Genomic DNA, 21594 nt, shown 5'->3' on the forward strand with positions numbered 1-21594 from the left:
TTTGATCTGTGTTGTGGTATCACAGTCAATATCTGTAAGAAACAAAGTTGGATTGGTGATGTGTCAACATGTGAAATGTAGTGCTGAGCAGAATGCAGAAGCAGCTGTCACTGCAGAAGTATAAGTCCACCTTTGTACGTAACAAACACGTTACATTGAAACAGAGCAGACTTACATGCACTCACAATTGAGAATATTCACTTTATGGTTGCGTTAAACCCAATAATCGAATTCCATCAGCATCAAAAGACCTTTTTAACATCTATGAATTGATCCTTTTTTCAAATTGCAGTCATTCCTAACAACTCCCCCAACAAGTTCCTTAACACCCACGCTTACAAACTGTTGGAGCTTTGCCACGACGCGCACATAGCCTGTGACGGGCAAATTACACCCTAGTATTCACTTAGAAGTGCACACTTAACCACTTGCATGAAGAGCACTAGAATCAAAGAATCAAAGGCCTTGTGGTTCAAAATGCTCAGAGCACTCAAGCCTGCGTTAGTATTTCTGTTTTTCTTTTTTGGAGCAGAGGCATTATTTAGTTCTTTCTTTGGTATTTACTTTCTCCCTCTCTCTTTGTATCAGTCTGTTTCTCTCTCTGTTGCTCACACTCCACAATTAACATTGGGGCTTCCGTGCGATGAGGGAGGAAAGGCCGACTCTCTCATTACGCTTGCCGAAGGTTTTAACAAAGCAGTATGCTTTGATTTCCACCGATGTAATTGTTACCAGATGCAGTTTGAGTATCTCGTCTCTCTTTACAGTGGCGGCTTTGGACAGCAGCCAGAGGGGGAGTGAGTGGATCGCTAGTCAAACCCTAATCTCATTAGAGAGAAAGCTTTATGCCGCCTTGTATCTCTTTGTACACCAACTCCCCCAACACACACACACACACACACGCCGTGCTCTGGCACGACGGGGGTCACACTGTCTCTGCTTGTTTAGACTGCAGGGAGGGAGGGAAAGGGGAAAGGAGGTGCAGAGAGGCAGCATGTCTCCAAATGCAGGCTTTTGGGGTTTTTCAGAGGACGCCACAAAGGATCAAACAAGCCACGATGATTGGAAACAAATGTCGAGGATTGTGATTTTTTTTCAGGGGAATGTAAATCATTCCAAATCACTGGTTTGGTCTCAGTGAAGCCGACGCATGTTGTTTCCTCTGTTGGTGTTCGGTAAACACAGGCAGGGATTTTAGGTTGTTTTGGGTCATTTGGATAGAGCCAGAGAGAAAGCAGTTTGCACAATGTAAATACAAAAAAAATCAAACGTTTTTTTTGTTTGTGAAACAATTTGGTGTCCTTTCTCTGAACACTTGATGTCCTTGTCTCACGCAGTAACCAACGGCAGCAGCCACTCTCCGACGGCGCTAAACGGCGCTCCGTCTCCTCCCAACGGCTACAGCAATGGTCCCAGCTCCTCCTCCTCTTCCTCGCTGGCCAATCAGCAGCTGCCCCCGGCCTGCGGCGCCCGGCAGCTCAGCAAGCTCAAGCGCTTCCTCACAACTCTACAGCAGTTTGGCAACGACATCTCACCTGAAATCGGCGAGCGGGTCCGCACATTAGTGCTGGGACTAGTGGTGAGTGGCTTCTGTGCATGTGAGCGTTAGTTCAAAGGGCTCACAGGGAAAGGTGACACCGGTCCTTACGTTAGCAGGAATCCGTCAATCCATTAGTGGGCCATTTGAGAATCATTTTTAAGATTTGTTCAGCTGCACCAGATGGCAGGAGTTTACTGAACTAAACAGATGAAACAGTGTCAGGTTAGTTGTCAGTCATTGAGATGATTACTTGAAATACTTTGAAATACTTATCGCTGATTACGAAAGCCTCAGGGGTATTTCTTTAAGACTTTGTTATGTTCTTATGTCAGAAATCTAACCCATCTGGTCCTTCAGGCATAAGTGTAAAATAAACAGAGATTTGTGAACCCCTGCCTCCAGCATCAACGTCTATAAGTATTGTACAGCCCATTATTCAGTGAAAAACTAGGCCTGACCAATGTATGGCATTTGGCTGTCTGCTGGGACGAAGAATAACATCAACCTAAAAGACTACAGTCTGATTAGACTTATTTAAATTCAACAACAGGGAATACCAGATCCACGGGAAATAGAGATTAGACTTTATTTTAACAGCAAATTAATGTTATCACTATTGTGCAGGTGTCTGACAACCTAACATGTTGCAATATTAAAACGTTATTTATTAAGCTAATTAAAAAACTGATTGTAGCTTTAAGGTTTGCACAAATTAAAGCATTACTGATAATCACACTTCTAACGCAAATGAATATCCAGGAGATGTGTGTGTGGAGATTCAAAACATAATTTAGAGTTGAATAAAGTATATAAACAACATGAATGCAAAGAAAAACAATCATTGAAATACAGAAAATCCAAAATAAAACCTGCAAACATCAAACGACATTCATCCAACAGAGATTTGATCTGACAGATGTTTTTCTGGGGCTTAGCTGACATGGTTTATACGAAGATAATATAAAATACATGTGCAAATCTGAAGATTAACTACACATCTATGTGATCTGAGAAGATTTGACTTTACGAGCAGGGGAATACAGAAATAGGGATTGAATGTTGTGCAGAGAGGAGGAATAGGCGGAGGAAACGGAGGGTGGAATTATTTTAATTAGCCTCACAGAGCATAGCCTTCTTTTTGGCTTCTCTATGTTTATTATTCTCACCGTCTGCACACGCACTTGCCTCTCCTGTGTCGTTTTGCCTCCCCCCTCTCATATCCCTCTCTCCTCTTCTTCCTCTCTCTCTGTCCCTCCCCTTGCCTTATTGAAAAGAGTGACACCGTTAATTAGCTGCTTGTGTGCTGGGGAGAGGTAGAGAGGGAGACTCGGGAGGTTTCTCTAGCTGTCAAGAACAGCCCCTACGCAATCTGGGCGAACAGATGTAAGGCTGAATGTAACAAAATTCAGGTCTGGGAAATAACACCGACAGAGTGGGGAGGAAAATATATATCTGCTGCTTTTTTTATGTTCTCCGTCTCGCTTGATTCTTTTTTGCCTTGTTTGTATTTTTGCTTGTAAAGGAGCGCACTCTCTCCCATGTGCACTCTCCTCTTTCTTCTCTCCTTTTACTCTTCCTCTATTCTCTAGAAATAGTTGTGAAATGTTGAGGATTAAAAATAGTACCGACGCTGGCGTGTCAGCCGTTAATGTGAGTTACATCTAACCGAAGAAGGGGGGGGGGGGACTTTGTTTGGGTTTGACAAACTGAAATGTATAACCCACTTTGGACCCCCCACATGCACCACACACACTCCTCCTGTTTTCAACTGCAGAAATACCCTCACACTAAATATACTACTTCCTCCTGTTCTGCACTTTCTATGATTTTAAATGTTTGTTCTTATTTGCTCTGCAGCCCATGTGTCAGGCTCATATACGCTCTTGGTAACATATTAAAGCATGTGTTTAAACATCCAAATGAATGTCCGAGTGAAGGAGATAACAGAAGAGCAATGAAGAAGGAACATCTATCACCTCGCCTCTGACGATAGGAGGCTGTATTTCAATCGAAAAGGCTACAGTTTTCTAATATACTGTGCAAAGCTGCAATAACTGTATTCATTAATAGGACATATTTAGAATGCACTCCAAAAAATGAACACATCATATTTTCTTGTATTCAGAATAGCAGACAAGCAGGCCTGAGCTAAAGTAAGAAGTCAACAAACAATTAAGATAAATAATTAGATAAATATGTAAACGATTTTAAACAAGCCAACTCACATAATTCGGGGGGGGGGGGGGGGGGAAACATATTCCTGCATATATAATCAAAGTTAAGCATATTTCTTCCTTTTTTGATTGCATTTGTTTTGTTAATTGAAGAAAATGTCTGCTTTGTTTTCTGTGGGCTCTTTTCACTGCGGCCTGCCCATATGCTTCCTATTAGAGAGCCCGAAACATCCAGGCCAGGATATAGCTTAGCTTCCAATAAGTAATATTATCACTTAATGCCTTCCACATGGATTCATGTGTTTTGTCTCTCCCTCTCTCTCCTCCAGAATTCCACCCTAACCATCGAAGAATTTCACTCCAAGCTCCAAGAAGCCACCAACTTCCCTCTGCGACCGTTCGTCATACCCTTTCTGAAGGTAGATACTGAAATATGCAATTACGAAAGAAGTTTGCCTGCCTGCCTCCCTGATCCACCACATCTGGAAACCATTTAACCAGCACAGATCCAGATGTGCATACTTGTGTTCATGATATTTAGCCCTATTTTCTCCCTTATATATCTTGTTATCTGTCTCTTGTACCTATTCCCAATATCTCTCTTTCTTCCTTCTCCCTGTGTCTCTAATTCTGCTCTCAAATCCCTTTTTACTTTCCGCCACTCTTTAATTAAAAGATTCATAAGTCATTTTAATACTTAGTTTGACCTTACTCTGATAGGTTACCTCAGTTTAACCCTATGCTATAGCAGCTTAATTCATCATCTGTGAAATATTAGAAGTTGTTTTTTGTTGTTGTTATTTTAAGAAATGTGCCCTGGAACAGAGCACAATGAGTGTGGTTGTGGCCAGAAGACGACATCCCCTTTCATGCGCGTTTCCTCAACCTCTTTCAGGCTTGTTTTGTCCTTGACTTGTTTTCATCCAGCTGAGCCACGTTTTTCAAAGAGTATTTCCCCTATTTCTCAGCCATTAGCATGGTATTTCACCCACAAAGGAAGCAGTCTTTTAAGCTGCCATGCCTGCCCTTGCTTCAGCCCATTTGTCAATGGCCGTCTTTTTTCAGTCACAACAGCACAGCTCCCATCTCTGTATTCAGTCTGGAAGATAAGAATGAAGAGGGATGGTGGCTTTTCTGTTTGTATCTACAGGTAAAATAGAGGCCATTTATGTGCATTTGGGCTGTTTGTGTCAGACAGGGGCGCATTCTGAATCTCTGCAGGATTTGAGGAGCTAAAGCAGTCTGGAGGTGAGACTGGCGGCGGGGGCGCTATGATTTGTTTTGGTAGTCAAAGATGACAAATGGGACTGGGGCTTTATATTGAGGGATGTACTGTGCAACAGCAGTTCAGATAGTGTTATGGGGTCTCGACGAAGCTGAGATCAATATCAGTGTGGAGCTGAGAGATGGAGAGCAGGGATCAGCATGACATTTAACACAGAGCTCGTTTGTTTCTATTACTAGCTCTGTTTTGTTTTCTCCATTTTCTTTTTGTTCTCATCAAACCTTCTTATTTTCTCTGTTTACCTCCTTCTTTGTATCTATTTCCCATCCCTTCTCTATCCCTCCCTCCCTGCTCTATCTGTCTGTGTCTGACTGACAGGCGTGAGGTTAATGTTATTTGTAAAAACAAGACAGTCGGTTCTCCCTGAGCACAGAATCATCACACTCTACGCTGCCTGTATACGTGTGCACGGCTGCATCTGCAGATGTGTGCATGTGTGAGCTGACATTCACAAGCCTATTATCCACTGAGGTCCTGCGTGAATGTGATATTTGGTCCCAATAGAATAGCTGTGACTGGCTGTTAAAGACACAAACAGGGTCTCCCTGTCTCCCCCTCACATCACTCCCTTATTCTCATGTTTTCTTCATCTTTTCTGCTTTCTGCTTATTTGCTCTCCCCCCATATCTTTCTGTCTTTATCCTCGTTCTTCTCTGTGTGCTGTTCCCCATCTATCCATCCTCCAGTCCCTCCTTTCCTTCTCCTCTCCTCGCCAGATGGTTAGTGTATCACTGGGATGGCTGCGGAATCAAAGATGCAACTCTTTTTTTCCTCCGTCGCTCCTTCTCTGCCTCTCTCTCTCCCCAGTCTAATTTTAGTGTCTTCCCACTGCGGAGCCTTTAATGTCAGCTACCATATGGCAGCAGCGAGCGGTTGGAGGTGTAGGGGAGTTTTTATAGGTGCGTCGAAGCACAGCTGCAACAATGCGCGTCAAGGCTCAGAGTTTTTCATTACGCTAATGTTAGACTGAGCCGACCCCTCCAACGCCCCAACCCCCCACCCAACTCCTTTCCCCTTCTCTTAATACTAAACCGCAAATTGGTTGGGACTCTTTACTGGAAGGAGGCAATCATAAACCACACAGCGCCAGTGACGTGATGTGTTGGCGGGAGGCCTGCCACACGAGACAACGGGCTTCCAGAGAAACAATGTTTCTCTGTTTTCAACTTAAAGACAAGCTTTTTTTAAATCTGTAGAAGTGATTTGCTTTTCTAGTGTCATGCCGAAATGAAAGGAGTGCTGTGAGGAGTAAACACATTAACCAAAGAGAGAGAGACAGAGAAAGTGGTGATAGGAAATAATTGAAATAGGACAATATATATACATGCAAAAAAGGTCGCCCAGATTTTACTCCAACTGCAAATTACAGAGAAAAGGAAAGTTGATGAAGTGCAGCATATCCTGAACGTGGCATATTCTAAATAGTTTTTTAGCTCCGTTAGACAAAATGACAGCTCCAGTATTTTCACAATAAATCATCCTGTGCTGATTTTAGCTGTGGCTGCTGAACACTACTTGAAATGTTCCCTTTATGCAAGTGCAGATGTTGGTTACCGTTACTGCACGGAAGCAAATGGCCGTACTTTGTCATGGGAAAAATGATCCAGTCTCTTTAGCGGTCTGCATTTCTTGAATCAGTCCTTTTGTTAATGCATCCCCCATCTCTTACAATTGGGATGACCTCTAATTAATGAAAGATGAGTTCACTGGGGTCAAAGCAATCTATTTGATGCTTCTTTTCAGAGGGTAATTACGATCATAAACTATTAACGGACCATTAACTCGAGCAGGTAAAACGAAGGCCAGCTCTCTGCATTTCTTTCACAGCAGCCAATTACTGGAGAGGGATTTCATATGATTATAAAACATAAATCCCACTAAACAAATCATGTTTATGTTTTGCAAGTAGTATTTCTGTATGCAGTTGGCAAAGACAACACGGAACAGTCCATGAAACGGAAGCACATTTGTGAGCTAATGCGGGTTGGGGGCGAAGAAAGGAAAGGATAAAACAAAGAAAGAGATTATGTTATTGATGACAAAACAAAGATTAACAGACCTGAAGCGTACAGATGGCCTCTCCAAAGGCTCTTGTGATGAATGTACCTTTCCAAAAAAGCCCCCACTCTTATTCTGAACCTGCCTGACGCAACACTTTCATCTTCTTGCTTCAAAACACACCCCATCAGATGTCTTTGAAGTCGGCACGCACATACCTGCACGACCCTGTAACTCCTGACAAGAAAGCAGACCCCCTTGTTATGTGGAAGAGATTGAAAATAGCTACTGTTTCTCTATAATCAAAAAACGTACATGTCTCAGAGAAACTCTGTGGGTGTTGATGCACTCTGTGTCACAGGAAGTGGTGATGGTTCAGTGGTAAAGCAAACAGGGGTCAGATGATGTGGAGAAATGGAGCTCTTGTTACCTCAAATTGGTGTTTTTGGACTGCAAAGGCTGGGGGAAAGCTTTTGGAATACAACATATTGGATGTGGTTTAAAGGCAATATGCAGTTTAGTTTCATATCAAAGAGATGCTTCGATTTTGAACATGAATCTTGTGACATAATTAATCAACAACATATTATATTTTGTACCTGAAGACAACTTTAACAGCAGATTTCTTTTTGAGAGCTTGAGTTGATTTTGATTAACCTTGAAATGGTTTTATTATTAAAATGCATTTCTTATACTTTATTATAATGTTTCCCTTACAATATACATCTGTTTACTACATTACATTCAATACACGAGATCACTGCTGACACCTATATACGGAGGTTTCGTGCCCTCGACATCCAACAGGACGAGACCCCACGTGAGCTGTACGTCCGACTGAAGGACCACTTCTGCAAGTGGGTTAGGTTTGAGACGTCCAGCATCAAAGACATTTGTGAGATACTCATCCTTGAACAGTTCCTCCGCATGGTAAACCCAGAGATGGAAGTTTGGATCCGGGAACATGATCCTAAGTCTGCGGAGGAAGCGTCCCGCCTCGCTGAAGTATTTCATTCAGCAAGGAAAGAAAGCAAAAGCTTTGCGAACGGCCAGAACCGATACCCGTCGGGCAAAAGTCATGCTTATGGGGGTGAAAAGGGTAGTGGTTACACCTATGGTAGCAATAGCAGCGGCAAGCAAACCACGCCAAGTGGAATGACCTATGCTAAGAGGCAAGTTCAGCCAGAAGTAAGGTGCTACCATTGTAATGAGTTTGGCCACACACGACCCGCATGCCCAGTGGCTAGGCAGAGTAAGCCCTCTCTTCTTTGCACGGTTCCCAGACCCTCCAGGTGGGAGACAGTCATTGGGGGATATTGAGGCGGTCAACCATGTACAAAAGATGAATAAATACCCACAACGGGTTGTATCAAGACGTTCTGTCTCTGTCTCCTTACTTGGTCGGACCGCTCACTTGTCAGCCTCACAAATGGTGTCAGAAGTGGGATTTACCAAGTAAGGAGTTGGAAATGCAGAGAGGGGGAAAAAAATGACCAAATGGAGGTGCCCGATGACGGGGTGGCTAGGCATGGAGTTGACCAGGGGGCCACGGCTGGTGAACCAAGGGACAGGTTTGAGGAACTGTCTGAGATGATGAAAGCACTCATGCAGTCTCAGAAGCAGCAGGAGACGAACTGGCAAAGGCTTTAAGCCCAGGTATCTGAGATGAGAGCGGGGCCGCCAACAGAGCAAGGCAGTGATGAGGAGCGGCCCAGAAGAAGAGGGGACTTCGGTGATGATCTGGAGCAGACGTCTTCATCCCGGCGAAGGTCGCCAATACGTCAGAGAGAACAACCGCTTCACCGCGAGCCAAAGTTGTGGCCACTGGGGCCAGGTGACGACATTGAACAGTTCCTCACCACCTTCGAACGCATGGCCCAGGTCTGTCGTTGGGACCAAGAAGAGTGGGCTGTCCGATTGGTTCCCCTGCTGACTGGTAAAGCACGCAGTGCGTACGTGCTAATGGACATTAGAGACTCTGAGGACTATGAGCAAGTCAAAGCAGCAATCCTGGCCAAATACAAGATCCCACTTCTGACACCAATTGTGAAGCTGACCGTTGAGCGGCCCAGACCAAGCAAGGAGGCAGAACGTCCACAAATATAACCCGACGTGGGCATTTATTAAAATCATGTGCACAAAGTTCACAGCCTCAATCCTGCTGTTCCCCTTGCACACATCCTGCAGCCACAAGGATCTCACACACACCCAGTTACAAGGAAACAGCACCTAAATACACACATACTAACAAGACACAGGTGAGGGGGGAGGAGACAACACAGGACACCAGGTGCACACAATCATCAGCCACAGACATCAACATATTATTTGCACCCTGATTACTCTCAACCGCTGTCATCCTTACACCAGCATAACTACTCTCGGCGCTCTCGCAAACTCCCCTATCTTTTCAGGCGGAGCCGAGGACCCGACCAGCACCTGCCAGAAGACATTCCAATACATACGGTTTAATCAGTTAAAAAAATACTACCTCAATAATTAGTATAAATTATGTGCAAATATGTAATGTCAACTGTACTGTGCAATTACGCTAATAAAGTGCAATATTACCCGGCCTGAAGCCGTCAGTCCATAGTGACAAAGTTACCTTCGTCACAGAGTGAATCAGCTCAGAATCTGACATATTATTTTCAGTTTTTTGCAAATTAGTCAGTGACTAGGAGCAAAGTGTTTGAAGGCAAAAGACAGATTTGATGATTCTATTCTTGCTTCTCTACAGGAAATCGTTGTTTGAAAAATACTCCACAGTTGTTATTTTTCTCTCTGGTTAAACAGTGTTGTTTCCTTGTGTAGGCCAACCTGCCGCTGCTTCAGAGGGAGCTGCTGCACTGTGCCAGGCTGGCCAAGCAGAACCCCGCTCAGTACCTGGCCCAGCACGAGCAGCTGCTCCTGGACACCAGCACCACCTCCCCTGTGGACTCCTCCGAACTCCTGCTGGACGTCAACGAGAACGGCAAGAGAAGGACGCCAGACAGGTGTGTGAATCAGAAAGTTAGAACATTATTTTGCCGGTTTGGGACTCTTCTTTCTGTTCATACATTTACCAGTTCCAGACATTAAAGCTCATGCATGAATCCCTTTGAGTCTGCCTGCATAAACCCATACAACACTCCAGACACAAGCTGAGCCAATGCAAGGCAATCGTGTGATGTGTTAGTGTATGGGAAGTGTCTGTCAGTGCGCCATCGGGCCTCATGACGTGCTCTGTTGGACATCTCAGCTCCAGGCTCCTGCTTTTAATGGGCCAGAACTGAGGAGAGGAGGCAATGGGAAATATAGACCCTCCCAAACACACACACACACACACACACACACACACACACACACACACACACACACACACACACACACACACACTGAGGTTAAAAAAAGGAAGGGAGACAGATGTGTATTAATGAAAAGTGTGAATACGTCAATGAAAATGTATTCTGTGTAAGTTATCATTTGCTTCAACACTGGATTGGGTGTGTGCGCCTGTGTGTGTGTGCCTCTTCTCTACATGAGTTCCCCACCCCACCGCAGCCAAATCCTTACATCCGTTTGTTGTCACGGACTTTGGTAATGACTCAATGTTCTCTGCTCGAATGGACAAGCACTGAGACGTGCCGTCCAGGAACACACATCGCTGTGAAAACCTTTAGTCCTCTTTTCAACGGTCTTCCTCGGAGCTCCAGAAACGGAAACGAGCAGAAAACCCGCCAGACCAACCGCGAGCATGTGTGCATGTTTAACACTGTGGCTCATTCCCATCCCAATAAAGTACATTACTTTTGGTGGAGCTGCAATATTACTACATTTCTTTGGAAGGGAGACTTAAAAAACTTGAATTAGCTATGGAATCGTACAAATATTCTCTGTTAATAAGCATCTTCTTAAAACAGAAGTTTGCAATCATTTCTGTTTGTGCATTGTTATGAGTTTGAGCCTGTGCTTCGAGCACAATATGTGCATAGTCTTTTGAAATAAACAATAATCCTCCAGGGGTCTATATTTTTTAATACAGGCAGGGGAGAGGAAAATGTACTTTTTTTATTTGCTGAGGGACAAAAATGCCAAAAGCAATATTAATAATTCTCACCTCTCTTTTCCCCCAACAGTCGGATAGGCAGACTTTTTCTGTAATACCTGCATATTTGCAGGCCGTCTGGTGCATAAGGGAGTGAGCTTAGGGGGAAAGGTGTGCGTGTAAATGTGAAAGAGAGATATAATATATGGAGAGAGAGGAAAAAAAGGAGGCATCTGTACACAGTGAAAGAATGTGGACTGTCTGTGAATGTGTATAAGATTCTCTATTCAGTGTGTAGGCATGACTATGGTTCATCTATGTGCACCTCTGTACAGAGTGTGTGTGTGTGTGTGTGTGTGTGTGTGTGTGTGTGTGTGTGTGTGTGTGTGTGTGTGTGTGTGTGTGTGTGTGTGTGTGTGTGTGTGTGTGTGTGTGTGTGTGTGTGTGTGTGTGTGTGTGTGTGTGTGTGTGTGTGTGTGTGTGTGTGTGTGTGTGTGTGTGTGTGTGTGTGTGTGTGTGTGTGTGTGTGTGTGTGTGTGTGTGTGTGTGTGTGTGTGTGTGTGTGTGTCTAGGGAGATGGGCTGATAACACTTACAGATGAGGCTCCAGCTCCAATACGGCTGGCTAAGCACCTCTGCTTTCTGCTTACCTCTGCTCTGCGCTCCTACTTATTGGAGCCCTGTGTCAGAATATTGGAATTTGAATGGGAATCCTTAATTACATACAACAATGAACCATCAATGCATTCTGATTAATACCATGGTCTTCAGGAACCAGACCAAGAATATCGCACCATATAATATGCATATGAGGGGCAAAAAAACCTGCATAACACCATTTTTTTTAACAAAGCTGAATAAATAAAAGATGGAATTGTAAAATCACTGGTACCTGTGCTGTTATGGTTAATCCAGTATAATTCAGCACATCTCCACAGCTCAAATTCTATTAACAACATACAGTATAACCTATTAATTTATCTTTTTAAAGCGAAATGCTTTTCAATTTGAAATGTGTGTAACAACAACGGGGAGCAGAACAAAATGAGCTTTATTTCACACAAAAATTATAAATGTACTTTTAAAATCATTTCTTCACTGTGAAGAAATGGGTCTCTCATCAGAAGAGGTATAAAACATGTTCATTCACTATTTGAGAATATCCAATATTTATCTGCATGCATGCGAGAGCAGGGGTCCAGACAGTGTTTTTTGTTATTTAATATTAACTTTTTTTATCTGTAAATAAATAAATATATTAAAATGTCACCGCATTGGCATATGCAAATTCAGCCCATGTCTGTATCGACAGTAGGTTAATGATGTGAGCACACATCAGTGCATTGTGTAGGTGACTGTGGGTGTGTGTGCATGATGGTACTCCGGTGCCTGTAGATATAAACATTGTTGCAGCAGGAAGGCTAGGGAGATAAGAGTGTGGTTTGGGGGTGGAGAGAAGAATGGATGGATGAGTCGAGGGAGTCAGCGAGAGACGGGCGGATGGAGAGAAAGAGCATATGGAGAGCTGTGGATGAGCATTAGGAGCCCATAAAAACAGCTCATTAAGAAGTTCAATCTGTTCATCGGAGAGAGGGATGGGGAGAAGGAGGAGAAAGACAGAGAGAAGTGTAGGATTGCAGACAGTGGGGGGAGGCTGGCAAGATTTAACTGTAAGCTGACAAAGCTGAGAACACACACACATAGACACACATGCTCACACACAAACACACCTGGCCACATTTATCTTCAGAGGAAGGCTTACAAAATGTCACCTGATCCCTTGGCAGGTACTTTAGAGGGCATGTATGTGTCTGTAATTTGTGTCAGTGCATACTTTAATGTATGTGTGTGTATCGATGAATGGACATGGTTTCCATGAAAGAATTCCACAATGTTTCCTGGAAAGAAAAGAGCCTTTCTGTAGATCTTTTGTCTGCTAGCAGGTCAACTCAAGCCTTTACAGCACACAGGAACAAAGAGTTGATGTGATGATTTGTTTCAAGTCTCATTTGTGTGTGTAAGAACTGTAACAACCTATTTCTGAATAAGACATATTTTTACTGAATAGGTTTGATATTAATTAATTATCACACTTATTTGTGCTTGTTTCCTCTTTCCCCTTTTTTTGCCATAGTTATTTCTGCTTTTTAGCCTTAATAGATCTTTAGTTGTTTGCCGAGTTTTCAGGCATTTAGTCTCATATCTAGTCCTATTGTATCTTTTGTCAGTAGGTCAGAATAATACTGTATGATCCTAATGTGGTGTCAGGATTCTTATTATTTAAAAAACCTTCTTTGTAAAAGAAATTAACATGGAGGGTAATACTCAATTTGGTTTATCTGTCTTTCTCCACCCAGAACCAAAGAGAACGGCTTCGAGCGAGATGGCGCCCTGCACCCTGATGTTCACCCTAGCAAGAGGCCATGCACCATAAGCCCCGCCCAGCGCTTCAGCCCATCCAATGGGCTCGCCTACCAGCCCAACGGCCTGCCCCACCCCGGCCCTATCCCTCCTCAGCACTACAGGCTGGACGACATGGCCATCGCCCATCACTACCGGGACAACTACAGACACCCCGCCTCCAACCAACGGGAGATCCGGGAGAGGCCCAGGCCCGTCGGTGAGGACATGGGGGAGAATGGAGGGTGCATTTAAGTGTGTGTGTGCGTGCGTGCGTGCGTGCGTGTCCATACGTTTGGATATGGACACTCAAACCAATTCCACTAAATGGCACACTTCCAAAGCTTTCACTCTATAAAACAAAGAGATACACTAAGAGAATTGTATATATACAAAAGTAAACTGTTACTACAGTTACATCATTTTTACATCATATCTTATGCTTCTCAATTATTTTTATACCGCTGGGATCCGTATCCATTTTTATAATACTGATAATCAGTCAGTTGGCACTTGTCGGCTTAGCAGACACACAACCGTCCTTCTGAAGTAATACACTGTTGGATATGCCGGACAGAAATACATTGAGGCACAGTGTGGTCATTTAGAGACGTTGTCTGCACAGACCAAGGCTTGATGAAGCTGCAACGACGATGGTGGCTTCATTCTAAAAATAAGAGAGTTATTAAGCATGTCTCGCCTTGTAATGGGTGATTCTTCGGGACTAGAAGCTCAGTCAAGGGGGGAGTAAGGGGGAGGAGAAAGAAATGGATGGTCAGAGAGTTTCAACCTGGGATCAAATGATGAACGGATGGAGTGATGTTACATTGATCCTCTCGGTTTATCGTTCTATCTATCTTCTCTTACAGGTATGCACACAGGGACCAGGCAGGAGGAAGTGATTGACCACAGGCTGACAGACAGAGAGTGGGCTGAGGAGTGGAAACACCTTGACCATGTAAGAAAAGTAATAACATTTTTTTATTACTATATCTTAAGTAAAAGAGGTTATCTAATAATTAGAGATGATCTATTTGTTATACATCACATAGTCTTGTAAGTCTATGTTACACTCCTAAGAGAAATTGTGTGTTTGCCAACTGCTGTAAAGCTTTGACATCACATGCATAGACTACTAGTCAGGGTTTTATTTATGTGCAGGCTTGCATGTAAACAAACAATGTAAATATTGCTTTGTTGCTTGCTTGTTCACCTTCAGGGTTAACATGAAACACAGCCGCATGTTCATACTACTGGAAATATGACAGAACATCTAGTGACACATTTGCGATGCTGTTTCACCTCACAGTTGTTGATATGCAGTGAAAATGGAATCACTCAACCACATAATGTATAACTAACTAAAGTGTATGATGTCAAGTGGAGAGGTGTGTTTCAAGGGTGAGGGTGTTTCTCATCATATACAGAACTCTATAATTCATTATTATTATTATTATTATTATTATACACTATCATAATAACATTACAGATGTTGGCTTTCATTTATAACCCTGCCTGCCACCAATATCCTTGTTTAATATGAATCAATCCTTCCATGTCTATATGTAAACTCAGCGCCTTGTCCGCTCCCTGTCACCCCAGCTGCTGAACTGCATCATGGACATGGTGGAGAAGACGAGGCGTTCGCTGACAGTTCTGCGGCGCTGCCAGGAGGCCGACCGCGAGGAGCTCAACTACTGGATCAGACGATACAGCGACACCGAAGAGCTGAAGAAAGGCGCCGCGGGGGGGCAGTCGAGGCAGCAGAGCCCGGCAGCCCAGGAAAATGCCACACCAGGTAAGAGATCACACATACTGTAGGGTGCATGTATTAAATAACAGGACAGCTTAAAGCCATGTTCCAGTAAGTTATGTCAGTGTTTCCATCATTGTATGACAGCATCACCCCTTGTTTTATAGACTAACTTTCATTTTTATCATTTTATATAAATTTATCAAATATGTATTTTAAACCACATATTTTGAGGTCAAACTTTTTTTAAATATGCAGTTTTAAACCACTATAAAGGAAGCTCTTACATGAATAACTAATGGCTTTAAAAGATAATTCCATTGTTCTTAGCTGGGTTGTGTCCTATGTAAAAGTGATGGTATTAATTGTATTAAGTTTTATATTCAGAAAGGCTACCTAATACTCAAATTGAGTTGGTAATTTGGCTCACACCACAATAGAAATATACTTGGTATACATAAGAGTTCGCCAGTTGTCTATTTTAGGTCTTCTACTCTTAAAGCCATGTTATCTAAGTTATCATGATACAGGCTGTTGAACATATAGCTGCCTACTGACAACCTGATCCATTCAACATTGTATTCGTTTATTGCATCAGTGGCAAATGAATGTTTGTTTTTGTAACGCTATCTCTGATTGCCTTTGTGCTTTGTGCTTGCTTCTTCCCAGAGATTCACAGGGAGATGGTGCACCGGCCTGTGTCTGGCTACGTTCCTGAGGAGATCTGGAAAAAAGCTGGTGAGCAGCCCTGCCATCATCATCATCTCTCACACACTCACACACACACACACACACACACACACACACACACACACACACACACACACACACACACACACACACACACACACACATACATACACACACTCACACAGACATGCACACACTTTTTCTCTTTATCTCTATGCCATTTCTAAGACATTTTGTCTTTTAGAAAATAGGTCAATCTTCTTCACCTACATGACTTAAGGCTTGAAGTGGATGAGAGGCGCCCCTTTAAACCCCATTCTCCCCTCTCATCCTGATGTAGTCTGCTGTCTGCCTCCTCTTTCCCTGCTTGGAGAATATGTTATATTTGATACAGTAATAAGAGTTTCACCACCACACTCAACACTTTCCAAATATGATGTCATGTTGTAAAACGTTTTATTGCTCCAGTCAAATAAGGGACAGAAGTAGCTTTAACAGCTGGTCCAGCGGTTCCCCTGTTAACAGTACAGTAGCAAGATGTGGTATCTTCTTCCTTTTGGCAGTCCCCATCAGAGACAGACATCGCAGCTATTCTATTCAGCGAAAGTGTTGTAAAATGTAGTGCCAGATAAGATCAAGTGTTGAAACTCGTTGTTGCTTTAACAGCTTTCATTAGCTGCCATTATATTTTAAGGGTACACAAGCATCATTTTTTAAACTCATGAGCACAGCTGCAATCACCATTATGGCCAAGCTGAAAAGCTGAAAGGCTTTTCCGCTGAGGGTTTGGCGCTCGTGGAATCTACTTTGTATTCCCCATCAGTGATACAGTATATCTGCTTTTAAACCCCTTGGAGAAAGGGAAATTGTCCCCTTGCTTGACCAAGCATGATGTGTGAGATAATCAGAACAAGTAATATGCATTTAAATTGAATTAAGTATCACCATCGGGACCGTGCCTGCTCTCCAGTACTCTCCTCCTCTCTCCGGCTTTGATCGATCTTCCATCTAAGGCATTTGGTGTGTAATCACAATTCCATGCACAAGGCATATATCACACGACACTGGGGCAATTTCCATGACATCAGGCAGCACAGTAGGTTAAAGACAAAACCCCCCTGGTTGGAAAATTCAGCTCAATCACGATGGAAAGAAAATGTCTTTGTCTTTAGAAAAAGCCCACATTCTGTCAGATATTGAAAACAGATTTTATATTTGTAATACATGTGTAATGTGTACAAAGGAAATGAAAGTAAAGAGAAGCATATTTGTCAGACATAAAGCGGTATTTATCTCTTGCCTGTAGGATAAACGGTGGCAGCTATTTCTCATTCTCTCCACATTCTTCTCAGTATTCCTTTTCACTTCAGTTGCATATATTCTGACTGGGAGACTGATTTAAATGTGACCCAGGGAGGATTGCAAAATAGGATTTTTAACACAATGGAGTGTCGTGGTGAATACATCTGTTTGAAATAGGCAAAATGTTTACAGTTGGTGATAAATATTCAAGCACCTTGCGCGGTGTCCTACCGGTTTCCCACTTCCCCTCACCACATGGGCCTCTGGGATCACAATGGAGATGCATAATTTAAATATAAATTGCCTGATTTGCATACACAATTAGTTAAGTTACAGGCTTGAAGGGAGCAAACAAAAAAGCCCTCCTTTTGCTTTGACGTTCGATCGAAATTCCACCGCTTAACACCCGCACGGCAGGGTTATTACACAAAACATGTATAAAATAACACATTGCTTCATCTCAAAAGCACGTTTTCTGACTGATTACCTGGAAGTCATTTCACTCATGCTGTTGACTTGAGGTTATTTTTCAAATAAGAAGAAAAAATATCCATTTATTTTGCTCGACATTTCAATCAAATAAGATCCTTTCTCCTGTAAACGTTAAAATCACATATACACCACATTTTTAAATTGATGTCTAAATACATGTTGTGTATCTCAAGGGGTGCCACATGCACTTGTTCTTGGAATACAAATGCTACATGTTTTCCCTGCCATGTAAACTACTCCTCATCATCTCCAGATGTACAAAGCATGTATTTTCTCAGATTTCTTCCTCATGTAAAAACAAATGAAAGAATTGGTTTTATGGTTGTGGTTTCTGTCTTTCAGATGTGTTACAGATTTATCTCATCTGATTTTTCCATCATCTTTGTAAAAGGCATAATCTTAGATACTATTTCTGTTGAATGAAACTTTTACAGCAAATTCATAAAAAATGTTTTATTGAACAATAGAAAATAGTATTTCATTTAGCAGTGTGCTCATTGAAAATAAATTCCCAATGTCAGGATGATACAATGCAAACTACATTACAGGTGCGGGAGGCTTGACTTCCTCTGTCTCCACACTCTTTCCAGAAGAGGCCGTGAATGAGGTGAAGCGACAGGCCGTGTCAGAGCTGCAGAAAGCCGTTACGGAGGCAGAGCGTAAGGCTCACGAGATGATCAGCAGCGAGCGGGCCAAGATGGAGCGCACGGTAGCCGAGGCAAAGCGGCAGGCGGCGGAGGATGCGGTCTCCATAATCAACCAACAGGAGGACTCCAGCGAGGTTAGGAAATACACACATCTTCAAAACATCCTAAGTTGTAGCCTCATTCTTTCAAACAAATCATGGAAACGGTCATCGCCTCTTGTTTGGTAGTATTGGTATTTCTATGTTGTCACTCTGACTATGCTTACAAGCTGTTGATGATAGGGGATCTTCTCTCATACATAAGTAAGTGTCTGTTTCTAATTTATTATTGGATTAGTAAACTTTGTTGTAAGTGTCCTGCAAATCTAACTTAATTTATAGTCAGCAGAGTGATCAAAGTGAAGCGAAACCAGGTTAATCAAGTATCAATTACCCTCGCTTTCCTGCTTCCTATTTCCCTCCGACCGAGTAGCTAGCATGTTTATAAAGGTGTTATCAATTCAGCCGAGAAGATACAAGAGAAGGAGCTTCCATTTTCTAATTACCATTAGAGGCCTAGACGTTTAATCAGTTAAGTGAGATGGAAATATGTCTCACATCTGCCATTAATTGCAGTCGTGATGTTTATGAGAGGGAAGTGCCCCAGAGGAAAACTTTTAGAAGCTGTTTGTATTATTGTTCTCCAGCCGCCTTGACACACTCTCCCTGTGGTTTTAAAGATCTACGAGGCCCTAGATGTAATCAGAGATGGGTTTTTGATCTATCTGTGGTTTGTTTTAAGCTTAAGGGTTGTAAAAGGAGAGACCTATTCTGTTATTGTGGTGTCTGTTTTGTGTGATTAGACACATGAAATCAAACAAAAAGGACACCTTTCTCAGTTCAGCACTGTAAATACTTTTTGTTTGATTGTCCTGTTAGTTACCTTTGTCTCTCCATCCTTCCTTCAGAGCTGCTGGAACTGTGGCCGTAAAGCCAGTGAGACGTGCAGCGGCTGCAACACGGCGCGCTACTGCGGCTCCTTCTGCCAGCATAAGGACTGGGAGAAGCACCACCATGTCTGCGGTCAGACCCTCCAGGCCCAGCAGCAGCAGCAGGCCAGCCAGCAGCAGGGCGGAGTGCCGGGGTCAGAGACCCCTGCCCCCATCAGCTCCACCGCCTGCACCCCGAGCAGTGGGACTGGGAGTCCGGCTGCAACCCCCCCTGCTGCCACGCCTCGCTCCTCCACCCCCAGCACCCCATCCTCCTCTGCCCTGGAAAGCACACCGCGCTGAGACACTCAGGCGGAGGATGGAGGCAGAGGCTAACCATCCAGCCCTCAACCCCACAAACAGCATGACTGTAACATTGCCTTGGAAAGATACTAAGCTAACTTGGCTAACAGAAAGAGATGGCAATGCTTCCGTCTATCTTGCAGCATATGTTCATAGAAGAAGGAGGAGGAGGTCCGTAATCAGGTCATATTGACTTGATTTTAAAGAAACACAAAGATATTCTTTGTTTTGAATGAATGAATTTAAATATTGACATCCTTTTATCGTTACACTTGCTATTCTTGTTGTCCGTTTGTTGTTGTGCCTGTTGTTGTTAATGTTGTTGTCATTGTAGCTTATTTTATTTTTTCTTGTAAATATTAAGAGACTGAGCAGAGATAGCCGTGAACTTGAGAGAAGTATACCTGACCTCCCCTTTTTTATGTTTTCTTTTTTCCTCCTTGAATTATTTCCTCCCTGTTCCTGTGAAATGATAATACTCAACCTCATTTTACTAAGCAGAATACCAAGAGAACAACACTAACTAGCAGAACAAGTCATCAATTTTCTTTGTAAAGAAACATATCAGATTTAAATACCCTGAAAGACAACCAATGGATGGATGGATAAACAAGTTAGCTGCTTGGAGAGAGGAGAGGGGTGGACTGGATGTCTTGCCCACAGACAGCCATGAAATGGGCATATGTGCAGCAGATTGCAAGCAGAGCCAGCTGTTCAACACATTTTATTTCCCTCTCACTTGTAATAATATCCAGGTCAGTGGGCTAGGAAATACAAATCCGTGTCCCTGAAGGAAGAATTATTGGACAAGATACAAAACTTTGCCCACTGCACATGTGGAGGATGTACTGACTACAATGTGCACGTGCATGTTTGGTGGATCACAGAAGCTCTCGAACAGGAAGTGAAGTTAGTGCTGGAAACCTACAACATGGAGGACCCGGTAGGAAGCTCATTCTGCGCCCCAGACACCCCCTCTTGTCTCAACTCTGAAAAACATTTTCATCTTTCTTCATGTTCCTTTTCTTTTTCTGTGGATGTCATGGTGTTTAAGACTTCTGTCCTGTGGTGTCACCAATGGTTATTTATTGTATATGTGTTGGACAATTGTGACGATGCATAGTACTTCAACCAGTCACAACTCTAAGTCCCTCATAACTCACTCTCTCTCTCTAGCAAAAAGAGATAAAAAAATAACAAGTGTTACCTTTATTTCCAAGCTGCTTTTCTATTCTGTGTGTAAATGGTAGATCCCTCGTAGTTCTCTAAGTTTTACTTCCCTTTGTCCTCAAGAAAAGACACAAGCTATATCTCAGAGCTGCTACTCGAGTCCGACCCAGATCTTTTCTGAGAACTAGCATGTTGCGCGGAATGCTAACCTAAATGTTTTGTACAAGGGACATACATAAATGTATTTGCACTGTCACAGAGGTTATTTCGGCATGCTTTTTTTCAGCATACTTGTGTTGTCGGTATAGAGCCATAACTCATTTTTTTATGTAGTGATAGCATTATTTTCACATTTTTTGGGATTGTGGGAGTCGGAAATATGTAAAATCACCCAACTCATTGTTTTTTCTTATCAACATGATAACAAAAGCGGCCATAACATAACGTTTTTTCTTTTAATAGTTACAGACAGTGCATGCACATTACTGAACGTTTGTTAAATATTTGTTATTTTTTTTTGAAAAACTGAAAAACCAACCAAAAAAAGTACAAAAAAATACAAAAAAATATTCTAACAAACTAACTTTCCAAAATGCAGAAGTGTAGACTCCAACAGCTTTAAACACTGCAAAGCACCAGGTAACACACAGTATAACACAGAGATAACAAAACAAAAACAGCCAAAGACTGACACCAAGGACCAAAATCCTGAGTTAAAACGATTTTCAAAAGAGGTTTGTTCACACATATATTTGGTTATTTTTCTGCAGGTTTTGTTCACACATTCGAAAACACACAACAGTGACATAAAATGTATTTATTTTTAATACTTTCTGAAAACCAATGG

At 42.6% G+C, this 21594-nt stretch overlaps 1 protein-coding gene across 4 annotated transcripts in view; it reads left to right on the plus strand.

Annotated features, from left to right (window-relative positions):
* runx1t1 (RUNX1 partner transcriptional co-repressor 1) overlaps window positions 1-21394 on the plus strand; it is a 58020-nt gene extending 36626 nt beyond the window's left edge. Inside the window, exons 3-11 of one of the 4 annotated variants that reach the window (XM_034094676.2) lie at window positions 1338-1579; window positions 4044-4133; window positions 9812-9993; window positions 13381-13643; window positions 14293-14390; window positions 15026-15221; window positions 15846-15914; window positions 18209-18441; window positions 19254-21394. In XM_034094676.2, coding sequence (XP_033950567.1) covers window positions 1338-1579; window positions 4044-4133; window positions 9812-9993; window positions 13381-13643; window positions 14293-14390; window positions 15026-15221; window positions 15846-15914; window positions 18209-18441; window positions 19254-19577 — 1697 coding nt within the window. In that variant the 3' untranslated portion in view covers window positions 19578-21394. The remainder of the gene's footprint in view (window positions 1-1337; window positions 1580-4043; window positions 4134-9811; window positions 9994-13380; window positions 13644-14292; window positions 14391-15025; window positions 15222-15845; window positions 15915-18208; window positions 18442-19253) is intronic. The other 3 variants (XM_034094678.2, XM_034094677.2, XM_034094679.2) reach the window with 3 other exon arrangements.
* Window positions 21395-21594: the final 200 nt, after the last annotated feature.

This window comes from Pseudochaenichthys georgianus, chromosome 11, assembly GCF_902827115.2.
Source record: "Pseudochaenichthys georgianus chromosome 11, fPseGeo1.2, whole genome shotgun sequence".
Lineage (NCBI taxonomy): Eukaryota > Metazoa > Chordata > Actinopteri > Perciformes > Channichthyidae > Pseudochaenichthys > Pseudochaenichthys georgianus.